General features: G+C 38.5%; 1 protein-coding gene across 6 annotated transcripts in view; it reads left to right on the top strand.

The window, feature by feature from the left end:
• BCAT1 (branched chain amino acid transaminase 1) overlaps window positions 1–26,623 on the top strand; it is a 113,799-nt gene that overhangs the window by 39,894 nt on the left and 47,282 nt on the right. For all 6 annotated transcript variants that reach the window (XM_010337313.3, XM_003926578.4, XM_074402924.1 and 3 more), the window contains exons 3-5: window positions 6,556–6,756; window positions 13,651–13,761; window positions 17,052–17,171. In XM_010337313.3, the coding sequence (XP_010335615.1) occupies window positions 6,556–6,756; window positions 13,651–13,761; window positions 17,052–17,171 (432 nt within the window). The remainder of the gene's footprint in view (window positions 1–6,555; window positions 6,757–13,650; window positions 13,762–17,051; window positions 17,172–26,623) is intronic.

The raw sequence follows: 26,623 nt of genomic DNA, 5'->3' as shown, positions 1-26,623 counted from the left end.
CTCAAATATAAATAATCTTTTCCTTTTCTTTTTTTTTGAGACAGAATCTTATTCTGTTGCCCAGACTGGGGTGCAGTGCACCATTAATTAGGGCTGACTTTCAGCCTTGATCTCCCAGTCCCAAGCAATCCTCTTAGCCTCTCAAGTAGCTGGGGCTATAGACTTGCACGCCACTAGGCCCAACTAATTTTGTCATTTTTTTTGTAGAGATGAGATCTCCCTGTGTTGCCCAGACTGGTCACCAACTCCTGGGCTTATGCAGTCCTCTCACCTTGGCCTCCCAAAATGCTGGGTCACAGGCATAAGCAAACATACCTGACCATAAATAATCTTTTTATTTGTTAATTTAGATTTCTGTATATTAGGTTTTAGTTAGGGGAATTGCCTATTGACATGTATTTACACATCAAAACATGAGTTATGATGGATGTAGTCACAGCACATATGTAATAAGGCATGTGTTTCTTCCCTGATAATTTAGGGAAGAAAAATGGTAGATTTTATAGACCATCTTGGTTTTTGACATACTTTTCTCTTTTTTAAATTGATACATAATATGTATACCTATTTATGTGATATTTTGCTATATGCATAGACTGTGTAATGATCAAGTCAGAGTCTTTGTGGTGTCCATCACCTTGAGTATTTAGCATTTCTATGTTTTGGGAACATTTCAAGTTCTCTCTTCCAACTATTTAAAAATGTATAGTCCCATGCACAGTGGCCCATGCTTGTAATCTCAGCACTTTGGGAGGCTAAGGTGAGTGGATCACTTGAGGTCAGGGGTTTAAGACCAGCCTAACATGGTGAAACTCTGTCTCTACTAAAATTACAAAATTAGCCGGGCATGGTGGTGCACACCTGTAATCCTCAGGAGGCTGAGACGGGAGAATCACTTGAGCTTGGGAAGCAGAGGTTGCAGTAAGCCGAGATTGTGCCACTGCACTCCAGCCTGGCTGACAGAGTGAGGCTGTGTCTCAAATATATATATCCTACGTTGTTGTTAACTATAGCAACCCTACTCTGCTATGAATACTAGAATTTATTGCTTCTATCTAACTATATGTTTGTACTCAATAACTGACCTCCTTCCTCCACCTCTACCCTCCCTACCCCCTGCCATCTTCTGATGTCTATCATTCTATTAATACTCTCTTCCTCCATGAGATCAACTTTTTTTTTTAGTTCCCCCATATAAGAGAGAACATTTGTTTTTATGTTGGTTTTTTTTTTCTTTCTGTGTTTGGCTTATTTCATTTACCATAATGACTTCCAGTTCCATCCATGTTGCTGCAAATGGCATGATTTTACTCTTTTTTAAATGGCTGAATAATATTCCATTGTGTATACACACCGCATTTTCTTTATTTGTTCATTGACAAACACTTAGGTTGATTTCATATCTTGACTATTGTGAATAGTGCTGCAATAAACATGGGAGTGCAGATATCCCTTTGATATATTGATTTCTTTTCCTTTGGAAAATACCCAGTGGTAGGATTGGTTCATATGGTCCTTCTACTTACAGTTTTTTGGGAAAACTTCATACCATTTTTCTTGGTAGATACACTAATTTACATTCTTACCAACAGTGTATAAGAGTTCTCTTTTCTCTGCATCCTCATCAGCATCTGCTATTTTTTGTCTTTCTAATAGTCATTCTAACTGTGGTTGCTTTTGATACATGTTTCTATCTTTTTGTTAATCTACATCATTTATAACATTTCATATTGCCTTTTGGGTCTCTCTTGGGTAGTTTTCATATTACTCCTCCTGCCCCAATTATGATGCAGTCATATTACAATGAAGATGCAGTTTTGCAGCAGAGCCTAGCAATGAGATACGCCATTACACATCCTGGTGAATCTTTCTGTGGACTCCAGGATCCTCTTCCTTTGAAAGAGGTCAGCCATCTACTTCTTTCAATTTTTCTGGCTTTACATATCTCCACATAATGCAACAATACAAATCTGCAGTTCTCTTCATGATCCTCTTCATTAGATTTTAAAAGAGTATATCTAAAAGATGATGAGCATGGTCCCTAAGGCTTTCCAACTAGAGTAAGAATAATGCACAGGAACCTAGAATAAAGTTATTAAATGTCCAATACAGTTGTAATGTAGACTTGATTTTTGAAAAGTACAGACAAAGAAGAGAAGAACAAATGTGCTATTCAATGGTGAGTAAAAGGTTTTGACAGGCTGGGTGCAGTGGCTCACGCCTATGATCCCGCATTTTGGGAGGCTGAGGTGAGTGGATCATTTGAGGTCAGTAGTTCGACACTAGCTTGGCCAACAGGGTGAAACCCAGTCTCTACTAAAAATACAAAAATTAGCTGGGCGTGGTGGCATATGCCTGTAATCCCAGCTACTCGGGAGGCTGAGGCACGAGAATCGCTTGAACCCGGGATGCGGAGATTGCAGTGAGCTAAGATTATGCCACTGCACTCCAGCCTGGGCAACAGAGGGAGACTCTGTCTCAGAAAAAAAAAAACGTGTTGACTTCAGGTACTTTCAACAAATTTACACTTCCCTGCCCTGAGCCTCCCTATTTCAGAACAAATGATTACCCAACTGCAGACTTTGAATTAGGAAGTTGGTTTTTTGTTTTGTTTTGTTTTGTTTTTTTTTTGTTTTTTTTTTGAGACAGAGTGTTGCTCTTGTTACCCAGGCTGGAGTGCAATGGCGCGATCTTGGCTCACCGCACCTGGGTTCAAGCAATTCTCCTGCCTCAGCCTCCTGAGTAGCTGGGACTACAGGCATGCGCCACCATGCCCAGCTAATTTTTTGTATTTTTAGTAGAGACGGGGTTTCACCACGTTGACCAGGATGGTCTCGATCTCTTGACCTCGTGATCCACCCGCCTCGGCCTCCCAAAGTGCTGGGATTACAGGCTTGAGCCACCGCGCCCGGCCTGGAAGTTGTTTTTAATATGCCCTGTTTTTGCCAGTATTTCTTGCCATTTCACAATCAGTTTTTATGGCATTCCAAATTCTTTCACAGACATATGGTACGAAACCTCCTGACATCAATGTCATCAGGGAATATAGAACATTGGAAAGAGACAGATTAATTATGCAGAAGAAAGTATCATTTGGCAAAATATTATTTTTATTCATCTTCGGAAAGGAAATTTAGAAAAAGAAAATAGTTTTTGAAGAACACTGAAAAAAATTGTTTATAAAATTTGCTTCCTTTAAGAAAGGAATTTTTCTCTTAGAACTACATTTCATATCTGCCCCAAACTAGTCACACATCTTCAGCTAATATTGTTTATTTACATTTGACCTTTATTTAACTGTATTACCTAATAATTTAGTATTGTTAGGTAATTTCTCTTTGAGCTCAGGTTAAAAGCTCTTATTTTAGTTTCCAGATTTGCAGAAATTTTTTAAAATAGAGGAAAGTTCATGATGAGACTATAAAGCCACCTAATTGTATATTACTTTGAAAAACTGGATATATGCCACGCTTGGTAGCTCACGCCTGTAATCCCAGCACTTTGGGAGGCCAAGGCAGGTGGATCACCTGAGGTCAGGAGTTGAGACCAACCTGGCCAACATGGTGAAACCCCATCTCTACTAAAAATACAAAAATTAGCCACGTGTGGTGTCACATGCCTATAGTCCCAGCTACTCGGGAGGCTGAAGCAGGAGAATCACTTGAACCTGGGAGGCAAAGGTTGCCTCCCAGGTTCAAGTGAACCCAGACTGCACCATTGCACTCCAGCCTGGGTGACAGAGTGAGACTCCATTAAAAAAAAAAAAGAAAGAAAGAAAGAAAAGAAAAAAGAAAAATTGGATATAGGGCAGTCCTTAGGTACAAATCAGAAAGTTAGAGGTTACTATTCATATCATTAAGAAATCATGTGTCTTATGAAAGACTATAGTGGTTTACTGAAATAAACTCGTACCTAGTAATGTAATAATTTATCTTTATCAAAAATTTAATTGGTATGATGAAGTTCTAATTGTAAAAACACTTAGTTGAGGTTAAAAATCATCTTATTGTATCCCTGCTTTGCCACTAATTTGATCTCTCTGGAATAGTGGGCTCTTGTCGGTCCTAGGGGTATTTTAAGGAGAGGTCTCAGAAAACTAAAAATTATATATACTGGACCATAATCATTCTTGTCACCTACTCTCATCTTTCTGTTTTTGTTTTGTGCCTTACTACCACCTTCCTTTTTTATTAGGTAGTCTTAGTAGAAGAAAATTTGCATTAAGTTTGTCTTACTGTATTGATATGGCTCCAAATATTTCTTAGCCCAGGATCCTCCCCATTCACTGAAAAAGCTAATTAAAGCAAATCGCAGGTGTTCACTGTGCAAGAATACTGTGAAACTATTCATGCAATAAAAAGTTTGTGTTAGAATTTCATTCTTTTTAAATCCTGGACATCTTCTGTGAACGAGTCTATCATTCATTATGGGGTATATCTGAAAGCAGCTAGACATCGTCAATATTTAAGAAACCTTTACTATTCTGTGTGCTAGGCACTGTGTTAGCTTTGGAATTCAACTGTGAATAGCCAGAGTTCTTATTTAACAACCCCAGAATAAGGGTTGCTAAACTTTTTTTTTTTTTTTTTGAGATGGAGTTTCAATCTTATTGCCCAGGCTGGAGGGCATTGCCGTGTCTCAGCTCACTGCAACCTCTGCCTCCCAGGTTCAAGTGATTTTCCTGCTTCAGCCTCCTGAGTAGCTGGGATTGCAGGTGCCCACCACCACGGCCAGCTAATTTTTTGTATTTTCAGTAGAGAAGGAGTTTCACCATGTTGGCCAGGCTGGTCTTGAACTCCTGACTTCAGGTAATCCACCTGCCTCAGCCTCCCAAAGGCTTATGATTACAGGCGTGAGCCACCACACCCAGCCTGCTAAACTTTAAAGGCCTAGATGATAAATATTTTAGGCTTGAGGACCATCAGGTTTTTGTCACAACTAGTTGACTATGCCACCATTGAATATACAATAATGGTGTGACTATGTTCCAATAACATTTTAATTCCAAAACATGCCAGCTGGCTGCATTTGGTCTGCAAGTAAAATCTGCCTGACCTGCTACCTAGTCTAGAGGATAATGGGAGAGAAAAGGGATTCAAAGATAAAAATACTTTAGCTGGAATATATTTCTTTAAATAAACTTATTGTACTTAGTAAAGAGTCTTACATTAACATTTTTACTTGCATTAAATAGTGGTAAAACAGGCTAGGCATGGTGGCTCAGCCTGTAATGTTAACACTTTGGGAGGCTGAGGCAGGCAGATTGCTTGAGCCCAGGAGTACGAGACCAGCCTGGGCAATATAGTGAGACCCTGTCTCTAAAAAAATGTACAAAATAATAATAGTAATAATAGAACAAAGTCAATTTTTTATTGAAACTTAGCATTTTATTGGCATATTACAAAGCAGCATTAGTAGACTAGCCTGAACATTACAGTAATATTCTGTCCTTAATGCGTTTTGCTTCATTGTAGTATGAGCTTTCTGGTTGTTTTAGAATGTGTTTTTCAGCCTGAATATTATTCTAAAAATATAATTTAATGTCATTCATTATATATCAAATGATTCAAGTAGCTGCAAGGCAGTGAATTAAGCAGAATTAGGTCATTTAAGAAATAAAGATAATTCACTTTAGTGAATGCCTGTATTTAATTTGGGAGGGAAATGACTGTCTTTGTGTATTCAAAGAGATGGAGTTTGGCATCCCATGACAACCTGATAAAGGTTGAACTTGCCCCTGGTTTTTTAAATGATCAAAAATTTCCTTCCCTGGTATTTTTGACAGCATTCCACAGCTGCTATAAAGTTAGTGGTGGTATCACATGCAATTTGTATGCTTAATGTTTGGCCATTTGCAGTGGGCAAACTGACTATGTAGGGAGCTGGTGAGATGCACCTTGTGGGGAGTTGTTTCCTATTACTCTGATTTATCTTTGTTTAAATAAGAGTTCCTTTGTTCACTGTTTCCTCCACACAGAACAGAGGATTTATATCTTAGTGTTCATTTTTGACTTCCCTGTTTTCAAAGAGGAAAACATTTGCTTCCCTTTGCTCATTTCTTCTCCAGTGCACCCAGGATTTTGAAGGCTTATGCCAACAATTCTTTGGGGCATTTGGAGTGTAACAATTGCCAAGTAGCAGTTTGGTACTTAATGACATTCTTTTTAGTTTAACAAATCATTCTGAGTGCTGCCATTTTTTTTTACTATGGAAAACACCCCTCTCCTCTTTCCCAAACACACAACATGAGTCCTATGTTAAGAGTGAAAAAGGGATGTATATTTTTTTGCATCATTTTACCCCATCTGCTATTTTGTCCCTCTTGTATTTATGACTGAAATTTGGTTCTGATATTCTATTAGGCAGTGTACATTGCAGAGATTATGAATGACTAGCTGAATTCTGAATGCAGGTATGATTTGTTCAGCTCACAAAGTGTTAAATTTCTTGCCAACATTTAAAAGTCAAACGATTTCACTTTTTGCCCTCTGTATCATCTAGCCAGTGAATGCTCAGTAACTTTTTCTTTAAATAGTGATGATTTTTCTTCCTTAGGCTAAAGACCTTGTAGTCACACCAGCTACCATTTTAAAGGAAAAGCCAGACCCCAATAATCTGGTTTTTGGAACTGTGTTCACGGATCACATGCTGGCGGTGGAGTGGTCCTCAGAGTTTGGATGGGAGAAACCTCATATCAAGCCTCTTCAGAACCTGTCATTGCATCCTGGCTCATCAGCTCTGCACTATGCAGTGGAAGTAAGTACATGGGAATTAAAGAGAGTGACATGCTTGCATTTCACTGTGGGTACTAAGTAGCTTCTCCTGCTAAATAGCTCTTGGGCAGTATGGGCTGTGTAATATTTACCAGGGGAAACTGAAAATGTCTTTAAAAATTTTCCTGTAGACAGTTGGATTGAGGATAAATCTTAGCAGCTAATTTTTCAGATAATCTTGCATTTTCTGTGATGTCAATAAAAAAATTATTTAGAGCAAATAGAAAGGACAGCTGTTGGGAAATGTGGTAATTAAAAAGCCAGCACTATTGATATTTTAATAAGTCACCTCTCTTCTTAGATCTAATAATTGAGAAAGGGTCATTGAGTACAATATTATGATTAGATTTTAATGCTAACTCCATGTTTTTATGACCAGCAATAATGTCTAGTTATGCATGTTAAGGGACATGTAATTAAATGTCCTCCTTCAGGCATGAGTTGAACTAATTATAAGCATAAAATGTTCAGAGAATTCTTTCCCTGGTCCTTTTCAAGATACACGGTTAACCAGATGCACAATGAACTTCCCATTGTCTTGATGTTCTCATTGTATTTTACTTTTTAATGTGCTGGACATCTTTCCCAGAATATTAGAGGTGCTGGAAATAATAGTCTTCCTATTAAGCACTAAAATATGGTAATAGTAAAATATTAATAGATATAATGATAAAATAAGGACTTTGGTTTATTGAATTCCTGCAATACATTCTGTGTTATGTTCCATATATGAATCATATAATTTAATTACCTTAAGTGAGAAGGTATGTGATTAAGCATTCAGGTTCTGAAGTCAGACTTCCTGGGCTCAAATTTGGTCTCAGTTGCTCCATAGGAACCTTTATGACTTGGGGAATTTAATCATTTGTGCTTTAATTTCTTTATAAAATTGGGGTAGTTCCAATATCTATCTTACATTGTTCTCATCAGTATAATTTTTCTAAGCACATAGAGTCATGTCTGGTGCCTAGTGAGAGCCCAGTTGTTAGCAATTGTAATTAACTCTTGAAGCAGTGGTCTCATCCATTATAAAAGCAGGCTCAGAAAACTTGTTTCTTGCTTAAGATTACACAGCAGTAAGGGTGGAGCTAAGGTTCCAATGAGACTCTTCTTTCTGTCAAACAACCCCTAAATGTATACACCAAAATTACTAGGAAGCTTTTGTAATTAACTCCTTCAAAATTATAAAATTGTATAATTTTGGAAGCATATTCACTGTCTATATGTATCCACCAAATGTTGAATTTAGGAATCTAAGTTTCTGTTCCCAGCTCTTCCTTTTATGTCAATTTGAATGAGTTCTTTCATTATTTGCCCCAAGCCCTCACCATGTCATAAGGTATAATAAAGAACACATGCAATGAAGTGCCTTTTTTTTTTTTCCCCAGACAGTCTCACTCTGTCACCCAGGCTGGAGTGCAGTGGCATGATCATGGCTCACTGCAGCCTAAACTTCCTGGGCTCAAGCAAGCCTCCTACCTCAGCCTCCTGAGTAGCTGGGACCACAGGCACACACCACTATTTCTGACTAATTTTTGTATATTTTGTTGAGACAGGGTTTTGCCATGTTGTCCAGTCTGGTCTTGAACTCCTGGGCTCAAGCGATCCTCTTGCCTTGCCTTCTCAAAGTGCTGGGATTATAGTTGTGAGCCACTGTACCTGGCAATGTGCTTTTAAATTTGAAAGAAAGAATATGGCCAAGCCTTAGTCATTGGTTCTCAAACTTAATGTGCATCAGAATCACATGGCTACACCCCCAGAGTTTCTGATTTCTAACAAATTTCCAGGTCATGTTAATTTTGCTGCTACAGGGACCACATTTTGAGAATTACTGGCCTATGGGAAGTAAATGAGGAAGGATTTAATGTCATTTTTGAAAGTTAAAAAAAGATCTTGGTGGTCACTGGTTTTTGAAAACTCTTTGAAGGCTGGGTGGGGTGGTTCACATTTGTAATTTTAGCAGTTTGGGGGAGATGGGTTCTTGGGAAATGAGCCCTCGACCCATTGGATCTGATGCTATTTCCACGTACATAATGTCAGAATCATTCAAACCAAACTGACTCAAAAACCAAAATCTTCTATTATTAGTCTTCTGCTTGCAATATATGTAAATGTTTTGTATTATAACTGGATTGTGTGTATTGCATAATTATCACTGAACAACAAAATTAATAGCTTAAAATGACAAGCCTCATTTTAAAATCATTTTTCATGTTTCTAGGGTTGACTAGGATGGTTAGGTGGTTTTTGCTTGGGGTCTGACACACGGTTGCTGTTAGTGGCTGGGGTTAGAGTCAGCTCACAGGCTTCTTAGCTCATATGGTGCTGTGGGAATGTCTCTTAGCATGCTAATGCTTTATAATTTGTGTATAATGTACAGTGAGGACAACCAGAAGTCACTTTCATTGCCATCTGGGCTGCAAAATTCAAGGAATTGAGGGCTCTTCCAGCATTATTTGTTCTCCCTGTCGTCTCCTCAGCATGGTGGTTCGCAGAGTAGGCAGCCTTCTTTTATGCTGACCTAGGGCCCCAAATCTGTGTGTCTCAGCTGACTGAGCCCAGATGGAAGCTCTATTGCTGTTTACTCCCTAGCCTCAAAATTACTCTTTCAGGAAAAATTCTCCAACGGAGTTTTTCATCTATTCTCACACCACCACCACAATAGTCAACATAGGAGACTTCTGTGACCAAAGGTGTGGGGATTTCTCCCCACGATCAAGCAGCAAACCCCAGCTGGGTGTCCTCCAATTCAATTCCTACACTGTTGTTACGGGAAAGGGGTCCCAATCCAGACCCTAAGAGAGGGTTCTTGGATCTTGCACAAAAAAGAATTTGGGGTGAGTCCATAAAGTAAATTTATTAAGAATAGCTACTTCATAGACAGAGTAGCTCTGAGGGCTGCTAGTTGGCTATTTTAATGGTTATTTCTTGATTATATGCTAAAGAAGGGGAAGATTATTCATAAATTTTCCAGGAAAGGGGTGGGCAATTCCTGGAACTGATGGTTCCTCCCCTTTTTAGACCACGTAGGGTAACTTCCCATCATTGCCATGGCCTCTGTAAATTGTCATGGCACTGATGGGAGTGTCTGCTAGCATGCAAATGCATTATAATTAGCTTATAATGAGCAATGAGGATGACCAGAGATTACTTTATTTGCCATATGGGATTTGGTGGGTTTTGGCTGGCTTCTTTACCACAACCTGTTTTATCAGTGGGGTCTTTGTGACCTGCATCTTGTGCGAATCTCCTATCTCATTCTGTAACCTAGAATACTAACCTCCTGGGAATGCAGCCCAGTAGGTCCCAGGCTTATTTTACCCAGCCCCTATTCAGGATGGAGTCACTCTGGTTCAAACATCTCTTATATTATCCACCTGGAAATACTGTCAGATCCCATTGGCTTGAGGACTAATTCCTCAAGACCCCCCACCAACCCCACCTGGCTCAGACATCAGTCACAAGTTCTCGCCTCTGAAATGTCTGATTAACTGGCATCAAGTTAGAGTTCCCATGACCCCCTCTTGTGGTTTAATTAATTTACTGAAGCGGCTCACAAAACTCAGGGAATCACTTAGGTTTAGTGGTTTTTTTAATAAAGGATATTGCAAAGTATACAGATGAAGCAATGTGTAGGGTGAGGTATCAGGGGATGAAGTGCAGGGCTTCCATGCCCTCCCTGGGTGTGCCACCCTCAAAGAACCTCCATATGTTGTTCTGCTATCTGGAAGCTCACTGAACTCATTCTTTTGGGGTTTTGTGGAAGCTTCCCATCAATATTCTTTTCCCTGGGGTATGAGGCAGGACCCTCACTGGAGAGGGTCTTTTATTTTATTTCGTTATTTAAAAAATATAAGATGGGGTCTTGCTATGTTGCCTAGGGTGGTATTGAATTCCTGGGCCCAAGTGAGCCTCCCACCTCTGCCTCCCAAAGTGCTAGGACTACAGGCATGAACTACCCAGTGCCTTTGGAGAAGCTCTTAAGGCTCACAATCGGAAAGGAAGGCAGGAGAAAGTCAGAGAGATTCTGCTTTCTGCCCCTGAGGCCTAACACACCCAGCATTATAACAAAAGACTGTAACAAGGGCTACAGGAGTTACCAGCCAGGAACTCTAGATAAAAACCATTCTATATACCACAACCATGCAGTATTATTTCTGCCTTACTCTTATCAGTCATGATGGTTGCAAAGGCCTGCCCAAGTTCAAAAGGAAGGAAAAAGCACTCTACTTGATGAGGAATGTCAGAGTTCTGGAAGAGCATGGGGGGAGTGGAAATACTGTATGGCCATTTCATGGAAACTATGGTCTGTGATATACATGAGTGATAACTGGGGAGATATGGTGGGTGCATTGGTTTCCTCTGAGTGCCAGATTGGGTTCTAGGATTTCACAGGCCAGGTATTAATGAAGTGACTGCGTTGTCTGGGGTATATACCTTGGGATCGTCGTCAAGTGCCAGAAAAATTTAGGACAAGGAATCACACGAGTTTAGGAGAAGAGGTTTAATAGGCAGAAGAGAAGGATGAACAGCTCTGCTCTCTCTGTAGAGAGAGGGGGTCTCCGAGTGGAAAACACCATCTAGCAGTGGATAAGCTGGATTTTATAGTCAGGTTCGAGGAGGAAGTGTCTGATTTACTTAGGGCTCACAGATTGGTTTGATCAGGTATGATGTTTACCTGGCTCACCAGGAAGTCTGGTTGCCCCACCCTAATCTTATTATGCAAATAGGCTTTCCAGTTGATTGCCACCATCTTATCTACCCTTTACTGTACACCTGGCTGACAAAGAGAAGGGAAGATGGAGCCACCATCTTGAACATGATTGCCACAACTTCGGGTATCTATGCCTGCAGTTCGATTTTACAGGCTGCTCTTCATTAGAAAGGCCTGTTTTCTTTCTAACATTTTAAAAACCCTTACACGGAAAATTAGGCAGGGATTTTATTTCAAAGTATCTTCCCAAATACTATGGTAAAACATCTATTTCATTTATATTTCAGGCTTTTTCATAGATATTAATGTTCCTCTTAGACTGATACACGTAGGACATCACATGATTGTCAACCTTTTAAGTTCAGTAATAGTTGCATTTTTAATGCAAAATTAAATAGGAGTAATATCTTTGAACATGTTTCCCCTCCACTCATCGGACCTGCTGATTCTAGAATCCCTTTTGAGAGCTGCAACTACATGTGGTTTCTGTTAATATTTGAAAGTAATTTTTAAGATAAATATGTGAAGGTTTCAAATAGTGGAGGAGAGACGCAAACTGTGAGTAGGGAACATGGATAAAAGGATATGAAAAGTTGATAATAGGCACTTCATTTTCAGGTTGAAATCAATAGTAATAAAACCTTGCGAGTTTTATTTTAGAAAGTATTTGCAAGCCAGGTGCAGTGGCTCATGCCCGTGATCACAGCACTTTGGAAGGCTGAGGCAGGCAGATCACTTGAGCCCCGGAATTTGAGACCAGCCTGGGCAACATGGCGAAACCTCATCTCTACAAAAAATACAAAAAATTAATTGGGTGTGGTGGTGCACACCTGCAGTCCCAGCTACTGTGGAGGCTGAGTTGGGAGGATTGCTTGAACCCAGGGGGTGGAGTTTGCAGTGAGCCAAGATCTTGCCACTGCACTTCATTCAGCCTGGGTGACACAGAAAAACTCTGTCTCAAAATAAATAAATAAATAAATAAATAAATATATATATATTTGCATGAATTTTTTTGTATCTTTTTGTTTTTTGTCAGCTCAGTCCAATCTAACAATTTTCTCTTTTAACTGAAGCTTTAATCCTGTTGTATTTAATAAACTAATAATATATTTGTACTTAAATGCAAAATCTAATTTTGTGCTTATTAATTATACATGATTTGTATTTCTTTTTTTCTTATGTAAGATTTTAGGGTATACATCTTTAAAGTCCTTACTTTTTGTTATCATTCAGTTTAACATATTTTCTAATTTCCATTTTTCTTCTGTGACCTACAGGTTTATTTAGTGGTAGACTGAGTTTCCAAAATGTGGATAGTGTCCAGTCATATTTTTGGCGTTGATTTCTGGCTTATCTTGTGGTTGGAAAACATGTGAATTCTACAGCCCAACTGTGTGAGAGTTCTCTATGTCAGGGAAGTTTGTTGTTCCTGTTGTTCATATCTTGCCTATGAAGGTATAGATTACTAAGCTTTAGCCTGTTCTATAAATTACTTAGAAAACCTGTGTTAAATTTTCCCACTAAAATTATTGATTTTTCTCTTGTCCCTGTATTTATCAGTACATATCTACTGAAGTCTATTCAAATCCCTGCTCAGTGGTTTGTTGAGGACAGCACTTTGTTTGAGGAAGGTGACATGGCCTAACATAGAATGGTCTTGAGCTGCCAGGTTTCTGTGATATAGGGACTGAACCAGCTCTGGTCACATCTGGATTATCTAATACCCAGTGTTCAAATGAACCAGATTAAACGAAAGAATATGGGGGTACTCTTTGGGGGCCAGGGTGCCACAAGGCCTTTAGTTTCAATCTCCATTGCCTAGGGAATTAACCTGTGTTGTGTGATTTTAGGTGTTTTCTTCCTGCTCCCTTAAATAACACCGAAATGTGTTATTCAGCAGTGTGACTCCTGCTAAGCCATGAAGAATTCGGAATTCCTACCAAATTCTGATGATAAAATAACTCCCCCCGCCACCCCCACATTGTTTTTACTAGTCCTGTCAACTGTTAGCTTTCCTGGATTTAACCGATCTCAAGTTAAGGTCAATATCAACAACTTTACGAAATGAATAAGATGAGCGGCCATAGGAAAGTCAGTCGATTGAACACGGGGGTTGTTTTCTTTTAGTTACCCTCTAAGATTTTTTTTCCCTTTTATCTCCAGTTATTTGAAGGATTGAAGGCATTTCGAGGAGTAGATAATAAAATTCGACTGTTTCGGCCAAACCTCAACATGGATAGAATGTGTCGATCTGCTGTGAGGGCAACCCTGCCGGTATGTACATGTAGGAGTTTGTTTTGTGTTTCTTTTAATGTAATGGGTCACAGTGTTGACCACCAAATAAATCATTTCTGAATAGTTAGACAAATATTCAGTACAAACCATATGAACATTAATGTTATTTCTGATCTACTTCAGCTAGGTAAAAATACAAGAAAATGGCAGGGTGCAATGGTTCACTCTGTAATACCAGCACTTTGGGAGGCTGAGGTGGGCAGATCACTTGAAGCCAGGAACTTGAGACCAGCTTGGCTAACATGGTAAAACCCTATCTCTGCAAAAAATACAAAAATTAGCTGGGTTTGGTGGCACACATGTGTGGCTTCAGCTACTTGGGTGGCTAAGGCATGAGAATTGCTTGAACCTGGGAAGTGCAGGCTGCAGTAAGCTGAGATCATCACATCACTGTACACTAGCCTGGGCAACAAAGCAAGACTCTGTCAAAAACAAAAAACAAAAAACCAAAAAAACCTCCAAAACCCAAGAAAATAATATCACTTGGCAATTCCACAATTTTTAAAAATCAGTGTCTGTAGGGGATTCATATGCATGAGTTGAAAAAATAAGGAAGAAAAATGTATCTCAAACTAAAAGTTCAAGACCACATGAAATTAATATAGAAAATGGAAAGTATGCTATGCAGCACAGGTATTTTGGGGATATTTTCGTAATTGCTTTAGATGCTAGCAAGATACAGTAACTTAATTATTTTAATATTTTATCTTAAGTAATGTTCTGAGATAAAAAGATATCAAAATGGTTTCTCATGGCTATTGAATGATGGCTGTCACAACGTTTGTTATGGAGCAGAAATCACTGTTAAGGTAAGTTAGTTTTTTTTTTTTTTTTTGAGACAGAGTCTTTCTCTGTCACCCGGGCTGTAGTACAGTGGCGCAATCTCGGCTCACTACAACCTCCCGGGTTCAAGTGATTCTTGTGCCTCAGCTTCCTAAGTAGTTGGGATTACAGATGCATACCACCACACCCAGCTAATTTTTTTTTTTTTTTTAAATTTTTGGTAGAGACATGATTTTACCATGTTGGCCAGGTTGGTCTCCAATCCTGGAGTGTTCTGCCTGACTCAACCTCCCAAAATGGTGAGATTACACGTGTGAGCCACCACACCCAGCTTCAGGGGATTTAGCCCAAGCTGTGCATTCAGGAAGCCTGAGGACAGCTAAATTCAAGTGTTCTTCATTCCTTTGCCTATTTTTGTAACCCACATTTCACCCATCTCCTTTGGAGGCCGTAATATAGAAGCAGAGGGGAAATTAAGCTAAATTCTTTGGACTAGGTCGCAGTTTACTCTTCTACCCACTACAGCCAGATCACTGGGAAAAATCTTTAAACTGGGGCCAGAAGAAAAGGGGAGTAATATTTGTTAGATGTCAATTTTGCTACCAACTGTGTTATGTGGTTTCACATTCCTTACCTGTGTAGTCAGAGCAGTAAGGCATTGCTAAGAAGGTTATTTGTTGTACAGTTTATTAGTGCCTTTGTACAGAGAAGAAAACTTGAGTCCAGAGAAATTAAATGACTTGTCTGAAGTCACACAGAGCAAAAGGACAGGGCAAGAAATTAGAGCCAGGTTTTTTGATTCCTGGTCAAGTTCTCTTCTCACTGAATTCTGTCTCTAGATAGCAATACCAGGGGCCGAGGCAAGTGATACAAAGTTCACCTATGTGATTGGCAGTCCAAATTTCGACAATACTACACTATGATTGCTGCTACAGGTAAATTTTTTTTTTTTTTTTTTTTAAATTTCGAGATGGAATCTTGCTCTGCCACCCAGGCTTAAGAGCAGTGGCACAATCTCGGCTCACTGCAACCTCCACCTCCCAGGTTCAAGTGATTCTCCTGCTTCAGCCTCCAGAATAGCTGGGACTACGGGCGCCTGCCACCACGCCTGGCTAATTTTTTGTATTTTTTAGTAGAGACAGCGTTTCACTCTGTTAGCCAGGATGGTCTCGATCTCCTGACCTCATGATCTGCCCGCCTCAGCCTCCTAAAGTGATTACAAGCGTGAGCCACCATGCCTGGCCCTACAGGTTAAAATTTAAATAGACAAATTAGGACATCATGAGCTTTACTCAGATGCTTATTACTCATTTCTACCTTAGGTAATCCATCACATCTCTAAAAGTATGTTTCTTTGCCTTGCAAGTGAAGAGAGTATTTAAATTATTTTACAAAGTATCACCCATCTAGTAGATGCAATTTTTTTTTTCCTTCAGAAATAAAATGCTCTTTGCTTTTGCCCATTTTCCTATTGGGTTATCTATCTCTTCACTGACTTTGGTGATATCCAGATATATATACCAGTTAAAATCCTTTGTTGATCATGCTACCAATAACTTCACTCAGTTTGTTGCTTTCATATCTTTTGAAGAAGAGAAGTCTTTAAGTTTCAAAGAGTCACATTTTATCCATTTTTTTCCTTTATGATTTGTCTTTTACATCTGCTACTTAAGAATCCTTTCCTACCTTAAGGTCACAGAGATATTTTGTACTTTTTAATGAAAGTCTTAGTATTTTGTCACATTTAATTGTATCATCCAATTAGAATTGATTTAGGGGTATTGTATGAGGTAGGGATCTAATTTCTTAACTCATATGGATAGCTCTTCATTCTGTCACAGTTTTTGGAGGGAAAAATCACAGAAAAAAATTGTTTAGTTTTATTATTACTTGAAAAAGTTTTTTAATTGGTACCATAAATTGTCCATATTTATGAAGTACATGTGATTTTTTTTTTTTTTTTGAGACAGAGTTTCGCTTTTGTTACCCAGGCTGGAGTGCAATGGCACGATCTCGGCTCACCGCAACCTCCGCCTCCTGGGTTCAGGCAATTCTCCTGCCTCAGCCTCCTGAGTAGCTGGGATTACAGGCACGTGCCACCATGCCCAGCTAATTTTTTGTATTTTTAGTAGAGACAGGGTTTCACTATGTTGACCGGGATGGTCTCGATCTCTCGACCTCGTGATCCACCCGCCTCGGCCTCCCAAAGTGCTGGGATTACAGGCTTGAGCCACCGCGCCCGGCTACATGTGATGTTTTAATGCATGCATAGAATGTGTAATGATTAGGAAAAATAAGAAAGAAATACATAAAAATTAGGATAATTAGGATATCCATCATCTCAAACATTTCTTATTTCTTGGTGTTGGGATTATTACTACTTTTTTAACAAAGAAAGTTAAAGTCTAAATGCTTCAGTGAGGTTCATTTATTATTGCCACACTGGGAGAAAATTTTGTCATTTATTATGTTTTTCCTTCTTTCAGGAATTTGACAAAGAAGAACTCTTAGAGTGTATTCAACAGCTTGTGAAACTGGATCAAGAATGGGTCCCTTATTCAACATCTGCTAGTCTGTATATTCGTCCTACATTCATCGGAACTGAGGTACAAACCGATTCCTTATTTTGGAGTAGTTTGGTGGGCAAGTTATTGTTTATTGTTGTTTGAAACTTATAGCGTGTAGTTCGCAGTAGCCCTCCAGTTGTATCATTAATGACTTTTTCCTTCTTATTGTCAAGATTAGGTGTAGCAAACATTTTCTGTAAAGAGACAGACAGTAAATATTTTTCGGCTTTGTGGCCTTACAGTTTCCATTAAGAAATTAGATTCCTACCTCTTACCATACCCCAAAAATCAATTATAAATGGATTATGTACTTAAATGCAACAAAATACTATGACATTTATTAAGAAATACAAAATATCTCTGTGACCTTAGGTAGGAAATTATTTTTGTTTATTTATTTTTTTGAGACAAGGTCTTGCTCTGTTGCTTAAGCTGAGGTGCAGTGATGTGATCACACCTGACTGCAGCCTTGACCTCCTGGACTCAAGTGATCCTCCTGCCTCAGCTTCCCAAGTAGCTAGGACTACAGGCATGTGCCACCATGCTTAGTTAATTTTTAAATTTTTTGTAGAGATGAGGTCTCACTCTATTGTCCAGACTTGTCTCAAACTCCTGGCCTCTAGCAATCTTCCCACTTCAGCCTCCAAAAGTGCTGGAATTACAGAGGTGAGCCATGCCACCTGACTGGAAAGGATTCTTAAATTCTGCCATTTTAGTAGTAAAGCAGCCATAGACAGCACATAAATGAGTAAACATGGTGCTGCTTGCCTTGCCTGCTTAAGACTAGTCATTATTTTCTCAGTTTACAAGTGCAGTGTCTCCCATTGTGGCTGCATTTCTCTCGGGTAGAAATGGTTTTAAAATTTCAGGGAGGGAGAGTTGCTACTTTTCATTTTCCTGAAGTCTTAGGATTACTTGGTATGAAGCGGGAATGGAGGGTCCCCTTCCCACATAGAAAAATTGTGAAAATAAAGTTCACGGTGGAAGTTAGGGAGGGAAATTGAAGAGCTGGGATGGTAGGTTTAAATAAAATGACCTTATGATTTCCTGGTGGGCCACAGTCTCTTTGTTGGGTTCCCTTGTGAACAAAAGTATGTATTAGGCATGCCTGGAGGGGCCAAGGCCTTTTGAGTGGACAAGTATTTTATATGAAGACCCTGTCACTTGTCTCCGGTATCTGGTAGGCAGCTGTGACCTTTGAGAGTGGGTGATATCGAAGGATAATTGACAGAAGGAGATGGAATGTAGCTGGCAGGTAAAGAGAGTGGGAACATACGAAGATATGTGGAATAAGAGAGTGAGAGTGCTTTTGCTATAGTCTAGCCATTCTGTTCTCTACTAAGTGTTGTGAGGTTACCAGGTTTTCTACCAGGCTGTATGAATGGGAAAAGTGGGGAGATACATAGGGCTCTGGAATAAATGCCGAAGTGTTTTCTTTGGTATGCTTGATGCCTTTAGCAAACCTTCTAAGGATGTAGATAATAAATTTCGTCTCTCTGACAAGTTTTAAAGAATTGGGACAATTTTAAAAAGTCATCTACTCCCGTAAGTTTTTCGACATTTTAAGATAATTGAATTATTTTTTTTCCAACTTTTAAGATTCAGGGTACATGTGCAGGTTTGTTATATAGGTAAATGTGTGCCAGGGTGGTTTGCTGCACAGAGCAACCCATCACCTAGGTATTAAGCTGAGCATCCATTAGCTATTCTTCCTGATGCTCACTCTGCTCCCACCCCTCCCAACAGGCCCCAGTGTGTGCTGCTCCCCCACATGTGTCCACATGTTCTCATTGTTTAGCTCCCACTTATAAGTGAGAACATGCAGTGTTTAATTTTCCTTTAATTTTTTTTTAACTTTATCATAGGAAGAAATACTTTTTAAAAGTTGGTTGAAACATTGTTACTGATCTCAAAGCACTATCTTCCAGTTATTTTGATATACTTTTTCAGGCTAAGATCTGATACTCCTATTCCTAGTTTGTTGAGAGTTTTTGTCATGAATGGATGTTAGATTTTGTCAACTTTTTTGAATCTCTTGACACACTATGTGGCTTTGTACTTTATTACATTATTAATGAATGAATTATATCAATTTATTTTTGGATATTAAATCAACCTTACTTTGTGAAATCCTACTTGATCATTGTGAATTATCCATTTTTTTATCTTGCTGTATTCAGTTTGCTAATATTTTAAGAATTTTTGTGTCAATGTTCATGAAAGATTGATCTAGTCTTCTTTCTTTCTTTCTTTTTCTTTTTCTTTTCTTTTTTTTTTTTTTTTAACATCTCTCTCCTCTTCCTCTTGATCTAGTTTTCTAATACAAGCTGGGCCCAAACTTACAATGGTCCTACTTAGGATTTTTTGACTGTGTGATGGTATGAAAGCAATATGAATTCAGTAGAAACTGACCTTTGAGTACACATACCATCCTGTTTTGTTTTACTCTTAGTATTCAATAAATTAGATGAGATATTCAATACCTTATTATAAAATAATACAGTTTTAGATGATTTTGCCCAACCATAGGTTAATGTAACTGTTCTGAGCACATTTAAGATAGGATAGGCAGAACTATGATGGATGTTTGGTAGGTTAGCTGTATTAAATGCATTTTCACCTTAAGGATATTTTCAACTTATGATGAGTTTACTGAGGTGGAACCCCATCATAAGTCGAGGAACATGTATATATCTAATTCCATGATTTAGTAAATTCTTTAGATTGCCAGAATCCTATAATGTAGAGTTAGGCAAGATCTTAAGTCGAGTCCATCTTGTAGTCATGATCATTCTCACTATTAGAGAGTTCTTAACTTTTTATATTGGAATTTCTGAGGTGTTATTTAAAATACGCATGTGGAATCCAATCCCCAGAGACTCTGAGTGGATCTGGAGAGTGATTCTGGTGCCTGCCCACATTCAAGAACCTTACCACAAAAGCCCTGCCAAGTTTCTCTCTCACCATACACTCTATCAACTTATATACTTGATCATACTTTGGACCTCAAAATCAATAATTTTAAAAAATCTGCTTCCTAAGTTGTAAGGTAAGAATTGAAGAAAATAATGAATACCATTTGGGGAATCAACATTATTTATATTAGCTTGGTATCTTTATATCAACTATCATTTTCTAATTAGCAGTGTAGGCAGAAGAAGCCATCACTTGTGATTCAGAAAGGATCATGATACAAATAACATCCAATAAAGTACATGGATTTAAATATTTCTCCCCCGGACAGATATTACACAATTCATGTTGGTAATAATCATGCCTTAGGTTTTCATGGTGGTGACGTTTGATATGTGAAGTACTGGCTGGAAGACGGGTGCCAGTAGCTTCAGGTTCACTGGGATTCTTTCATCAGAGATGATTAGCTTTTGCTTGTCTGTTTATGTTACTTGTTTTTATGATGGGTCTGTCCTGTCATTGTCTTCATAGAATAACTATAAGCCTAACTGTGTCAGTTATGTGATTTAAAAAAATTTTTTTTGGTCCTGTCTTGCTTTTGGCTGACTTTTATGTTTTCCTTTCATGTCCTTTTCATGGTTAGATTAACTGGGTCTTATGTCCAAAAGATATTTTGATTTCTTTCAATGAATAAATCTATGTTAGGGTAGTGTATTAAGTTTTATAAACAACAAGTTGATCACTTGTAGCCGATCTCTATTCCCTGGTATGGTAGTCACTGTGTGTATAGAACACTGAGGATTCTACAATGGACACATTTATATTGGGCCCCAGGCCAGACCCAAATTCTAAATTTGTAGAGCCGGGATCAGAGACTCTGCATTTAACGAACTCTCCAGAGATTTCATAACCACTTTTAAAAGAATCACCATCCCAAACCTTGTTAAGGAATCAAATATATGTCTGCCAGTAATTTTTAGCGCTTTAAATCATTGAAAGCTGAACTTTCAATGGCACCAAAGTGGAAATATTTATATCACTGAAGTTAAACTTCATCCTAATGGCAGTGTTGAGTTCACTTCCTAGGCCATGGTACAACAGTCTGATATTAATTATTGCCTTTCACACTAAATAAGATTCAGTAGCTGCCATATAATTGGGGAGCAGCTCTGATACTGACTTAAAGAATTTCATTATGTTTGCCAAGCTCTGCCTCTTTACATGCTTTATAATTAACTGACCCTTCATTTTTAATAATCTTCATAGATACATACTTGTTATACCAAGTTTTTGTGCAGTTCTTCATGATAAATAATTAAGTCTATTACAGAAATCCTTATGGATTTACAATGATAATAAACAGACATGTATATTATTGGAAAATGTTTAATTAACTGTTCATATATAACCAGTGAGTAGGGATTGCCAATTAAAAATACCAGGCTACCACTGCATAGAAATTTGAAGAAAAAAAAACCCCGAAATTCAGAATACTTCAAAATCTGAAACTTTTTGAGCACTGACATGATACTCAATGAAAATGCTCATTGGAACATTTCAGATTTCCTATTTTCAGATTAGGGATGCTGAATTGGCAGGTGTAATGCAGATTAATCCAAAATCAAAAAAAAAAAAAAAAAAAATCCTAAATCAGGAACAATTTTGGTCAGAAGCTTTTTGGATAAGGGATAGTTCAAGCTTTTTGGATTGAAGCTTTTTGGATAAGAGATATTCTGTAATACATAAATACATAATACGGGATAGTAATCGACCTGAATGTATAACATCAATGTGGTACACAAATAAATATTTAAATCCATGTACTTTATTGGATGTTATTTTATATAAATGTATTGTAAAAAATAGTTTAGAAAATAAAATCATTAACATTACCAAAATATTTCTCATATTTTAAAAAAGGATTATAGTAGTATTTTAATCAGTATCTCCTAAAGTATTTATTTACGGGTTGTTAAAAACCTAAGAGAAACTACAAGCTGGAGTGCTCTAAACTACTGCTGATTATGTATCAATTGGGAATTAAGAGAAAATCTGAGATCATAATATTTAAATAAAGAACATTTACATGAATGATTTCTAAATTTTTACTTTACTAGACAAGAAATTAGAATTATCTGACTGTCGTGTTCAATACTGGATACCTAACAACACTACTTCCAAAGCAGCCAAATTTTGCTGATTTTAACCTCACCCTATTTAGTAACTCCATGCAGGTACAGTGATATGAACACAGGTGGACACACAGACCCAGACCTTTATTTCCTTTGGATTCTGTAAGTGCAGAGATGCCTTGATCATAGTCAATAGCAGAAATATTCGCAACCACAAGTTCTGAAATTCCATTTGATCATTGCCCTTAGCCTTCTACTTTTTAGGCCTATCTCAGTCCCAGTTCATCCCACTCTCTCCATTTGGGAGGTGGTAGAGTGAGAAAATACTAAATTATATCAGAGCTGAGAATAAATGTCTTTGAAAAGGGTCGAATCTGATACTAGAGATAGCCCTGTCAGGAGTTAGCCCACCCAGCAACCTGTGACCAGATCCCAGGCTGTCCACCACAGATTTGCAAGCTATCCGCAGATCTGACTTTTTCAAGTGTACTCAAAGACAAGCTGACTTTGGCTAATACAGAAGTTAACTCCTCATACTCAGTAAAATTATACTCCTATACTAAGATTGCCCATAAGTACATTACTGGAGTTGAGCTCAATTAGAGAGAAGCTGTCTGCTTTAGTTAATGCCAGCCTTGGATGCACACAATACAATTTGAATACTATAGAACAACATTTTAATCGTCTCACATAAGTAGTTTCCCCATTTACAACTTCCTGGGAAATCTTTCATTATGAAATTTTCATTAGAACTCCTATTTTAAAATCCTGCTGCCATTTTGTGAGTGGGCAGAAGAAAGGCTGGAGATGAGATTTGTCAGTCTCAAATGGTTCACTCCTTTATTTCTGGTTCACTCCACAGGGAGCTTAAGGACACGTGCATTTCATAGACATGCCTTTCTTTTCCTTTTATCACCTTGTTAAATCTTAAGATTGCGCACACAATTCAGCATGTAATGATATCAATTCCCATGAAAAATATTTTCTTTATTCACTGCCTCTATTTGTGCTTGTACATCTAATCATCTTTTTCCTTTACAATTAGTTTCTATGAACAGAAGAATCTGAAAGATTTAAAGACTAGTTAGCACAGCAGCTATTTACAAATCAGAAAGTTGGGTACTGTCCATACATTTATTTTTAATTTCTTGCTCTATCTTTCCCATGACTATCCATACATTTACTGTGTTCTTTTTCATAGTCTTATGTGAAATACATATACATATATGTTATAATCTTGTGTATAAAAATAATTCAGTTTTGTTTGCATAACTCTTAATATATTTTATATTAACAGCTCCCTTTTTAGTGTCTTAAGACACTGAGTCTGTTTTTAGAGATACAGCCTATTTGCCTTGGTTTTTGCCTGCTATAATCAATTTATTATTATCTGGCCCCTCTTACCAATGAGTACCCTCTTGAGGCTGTTCTTACTCATTTCAGTTTGTCAAAAGGGACATTTTTTACTCTTCGGAGTTTTGGTACACCAGTTTATCAATTATGCTCCTCATTCATGGTACTTACCATCATGGGGCATATAAGGTCCCTCTCTTTGTTTTATTCCCTTCTATCTTCATTCATCACTCTCATTTCATCTCTCTCCACTAGAAATCATTCTCATGTATCAAATTAATCTTTTGGCTTGTATGTGTTTTTTAAAATCTCATCACTTTGTATACGTAATTTTAATTTATATAAATGACTTTGTCCTACAGATTTCATTGTGTTTCTTCTCTTTTCCCCAGCACTGTGTGCTCTATTTCTATCCAGGTTACTATGCGTACATTGAGTCCATCATTGCTAACTGCTATATAGTTCATGATGCAGGGCATCTTCCATATTGTATCCCAGTTCCCTAACTGCTACCTCACACAATGCTCCAGTGAACAGCTGGAAAATCATACAACCCAAGGAATTATTGAAAGTGATCATTTCCCAGCAAAAAACCCAGTCCCATCTTACACTTCCACCCCAAAAAGGTACTGCTGCTTTTTTCAGGGATGGACTAGGTCTTTTTGGTGAAATTGGCATTCGGTCTATTCTCATCACTGTTCTATGGCATTAGAAGTGACCTCATGTGCCAGGCTGATAACAATCTTTTTTTTTTTTTTTTTTTTTTGTGAGACAGAGACTGGCTCTATTGCCCAGGCTGAAATACAGCTGCATGATCTTGGTTCACTGCAATCTCCACCTCCTGAGTTCAAGTAATTCTCCTGCCTCAGCCTCCCCAGTAGCTGGGACTACAGGTGTGTGCCACCACACCCGACTAACTTTTGTATTTTTAGTAGAAATGGGGTTTCACCATGTTGGCCAGGCTGGTCTTGAACTCCCGACCTCAGGTGATCCACCCGCCTTGGCCTCTCAAAGTGCTGGGATTATAGGCACTGAACCCAGCCTGATAACAATCTTGTGAGCAGGTGCTGCTGCAGTATTTTAGAGCTGTGGAAGTGAGGTCCAAAGAGGTGAATTAAGAGCCTGTATGCTCCTAACCTCCATCCTGCCACATCTCTTATGTGTCAGTACCTGCGCTAGGTCTAGGGATACTGTGCTGAGTAAAATCTATCTTCTTGCTTTCACAGAGCTTGGTGTCTGGCAGGGGGTCAGACTTCCATAATATAAACCCACTAAATGAGTGCATATTGATGGTGGTCACTGCTGTGAAGAAGTGGGAGTGGAAACATAGCTCTGATGGGGGCAACTAAGTTCTTTCCCATCTCATTCTAATATGTCTCCTTTCATCTTTATATTTTTTTTTTCTGAGCTATCAGCTTTCTTGCCCTCAACTATATTTGGTGTATTTAACCGGATTTTATATGTTGTATATTTTATAACGTGTCTGTATCATATAACATGCACATATACATACGTACATGCAGGCAGTTAAGTCTCAAGTTCAATTACCATGCTTCTAAGTTTAGGACTATCCATTTTCATTTTGGTGGAGAAAATATCTGGTAAAAAATTCAAACAGGGCCGGGCATGGTGGCTCAAGCCTGTAATCCCAGCACTTTGGGAGGCTGAGGCGGGTGGATCACAAAGTCAAGAGATCGAGACCAACCCAGTTAACATGGTGAAACCCCGTCTCTACTAAAAATACAAAACATTAGCTGGGCATGGTGGTGCATGCCTGTAATCCCAGCTACTCAGGAGGCTGAGGCAGGAGAATTGCCTGAACCCAGGAGGCGGAGGTTGCGGTGAGCCGAGATCGCGCCATTGCACTCCAGCCTGAGTAACGAGTGAAACTCTGTCTCAAAAAAAAAAAAAAAAAAAAAAAAATTCAAACAGAACCAAAGGTATACAATAGATGGGAAGTTTCCTTTTCACTCTCACACTCTCATTCCAATCCAGGGTTCTACCATTCACCTCCTTCCAAGCAATTCCTATTGCCAGCTTTTCTTATACCCTTTAAGAAATACATATTGATACACACACACTTACATGTGTTTGTACATTCTCTTTTTTACAAAATTGGCAGTGATTCTTTGCCCTGTTTGCCACTACTCAAAAATTTTAAAACAAACACACAACTATACTCATACAATTCAAATAAAATAACAAAAATGAAAATCTATGGACACAGCACATGGTTAAGATGAGAGCATGACGGGTACAATTGAAACCCTTTGTGTACCTTGCTCCTTTGCTTCCCTTCCCTCTCCAGTACAGTCCACCATGTTGGGGGTTCTAACAGTTCCTCTTTTACGTCCCTCCATCTTACATTTGTTGTGGCATTCTTTTCTACTACAGACGGACATTTTGGCAGACATATGGACTTGCTTCTCTTTGGTATCTACCTAGGAGTTGAATTGCTGGGTCACAGGGTTTATGTATGTTAAGCTTTAGTAGATACTGCTGTTGTAGGACTTTGTTCTTAGTTCAGCTAAAGACAGGGTCCTTGTCAAACACATGGCCACAAAAAATTCGTTTCACAGACAATTTGAAAGGTGAGAATAATGGAATTTATTGGGAAAAAAGGGAAACAGGGACCCTCCCTGGCACAAAGCCAGGGTCCTGCTAGTGTGCGTCCCACCTCGCAGATTGAATCCCAGGTACCACCCAAGAAGAGGAAGGGCCAGGCTCCTCCCTGCTGCAAAGGGTGTGAACTTGTGTGGCTCTATCCCAGTACGTACTCCTCCCAGTACACAGGCCAGTTGGAGTTTCTCTGGGGACCCCTTCCCACCTGGCTGCCTCACTGCTAAACTCCCAAAGTGCTTATATATGTTACTTTCCCATCAGTGGTATATGTATTTGCTTCATTTCCTTGCCAATACTGATACTGTCTTACTAATTTTCCTCAGTCTGATAAACAGTCTTATGTTATTTGTGGTTTAGTTTATTTCCCTGAGGATAAATTATGTTGAGTACCTTTTCATATGTTTACTAGCTACAGAAGTCCTTTTGTGAAGTGCCTTTGCAAGTCTTTTGTCTTTTTAATTTTTTGCATCT

The sequence above is a fragment of the Saimiri boliviensis genome, chromosome 7 (assembly GCF_048565385.1).
Source record: "Saimiri boliviensis isolate mSaiBol1 chromosome 7, mSaiBol1.pri, whole genome shotgun sequence".
Classification (NCBI taxonomy): Eukaryota; Metazoa; Chordata; class Mammalia; order Primates; family Cebidae; genus Saimiri; species Saimiri boliviensis.
This window is presented reverse-complemented; position numbering and strand designations above follow the sequence as displayed.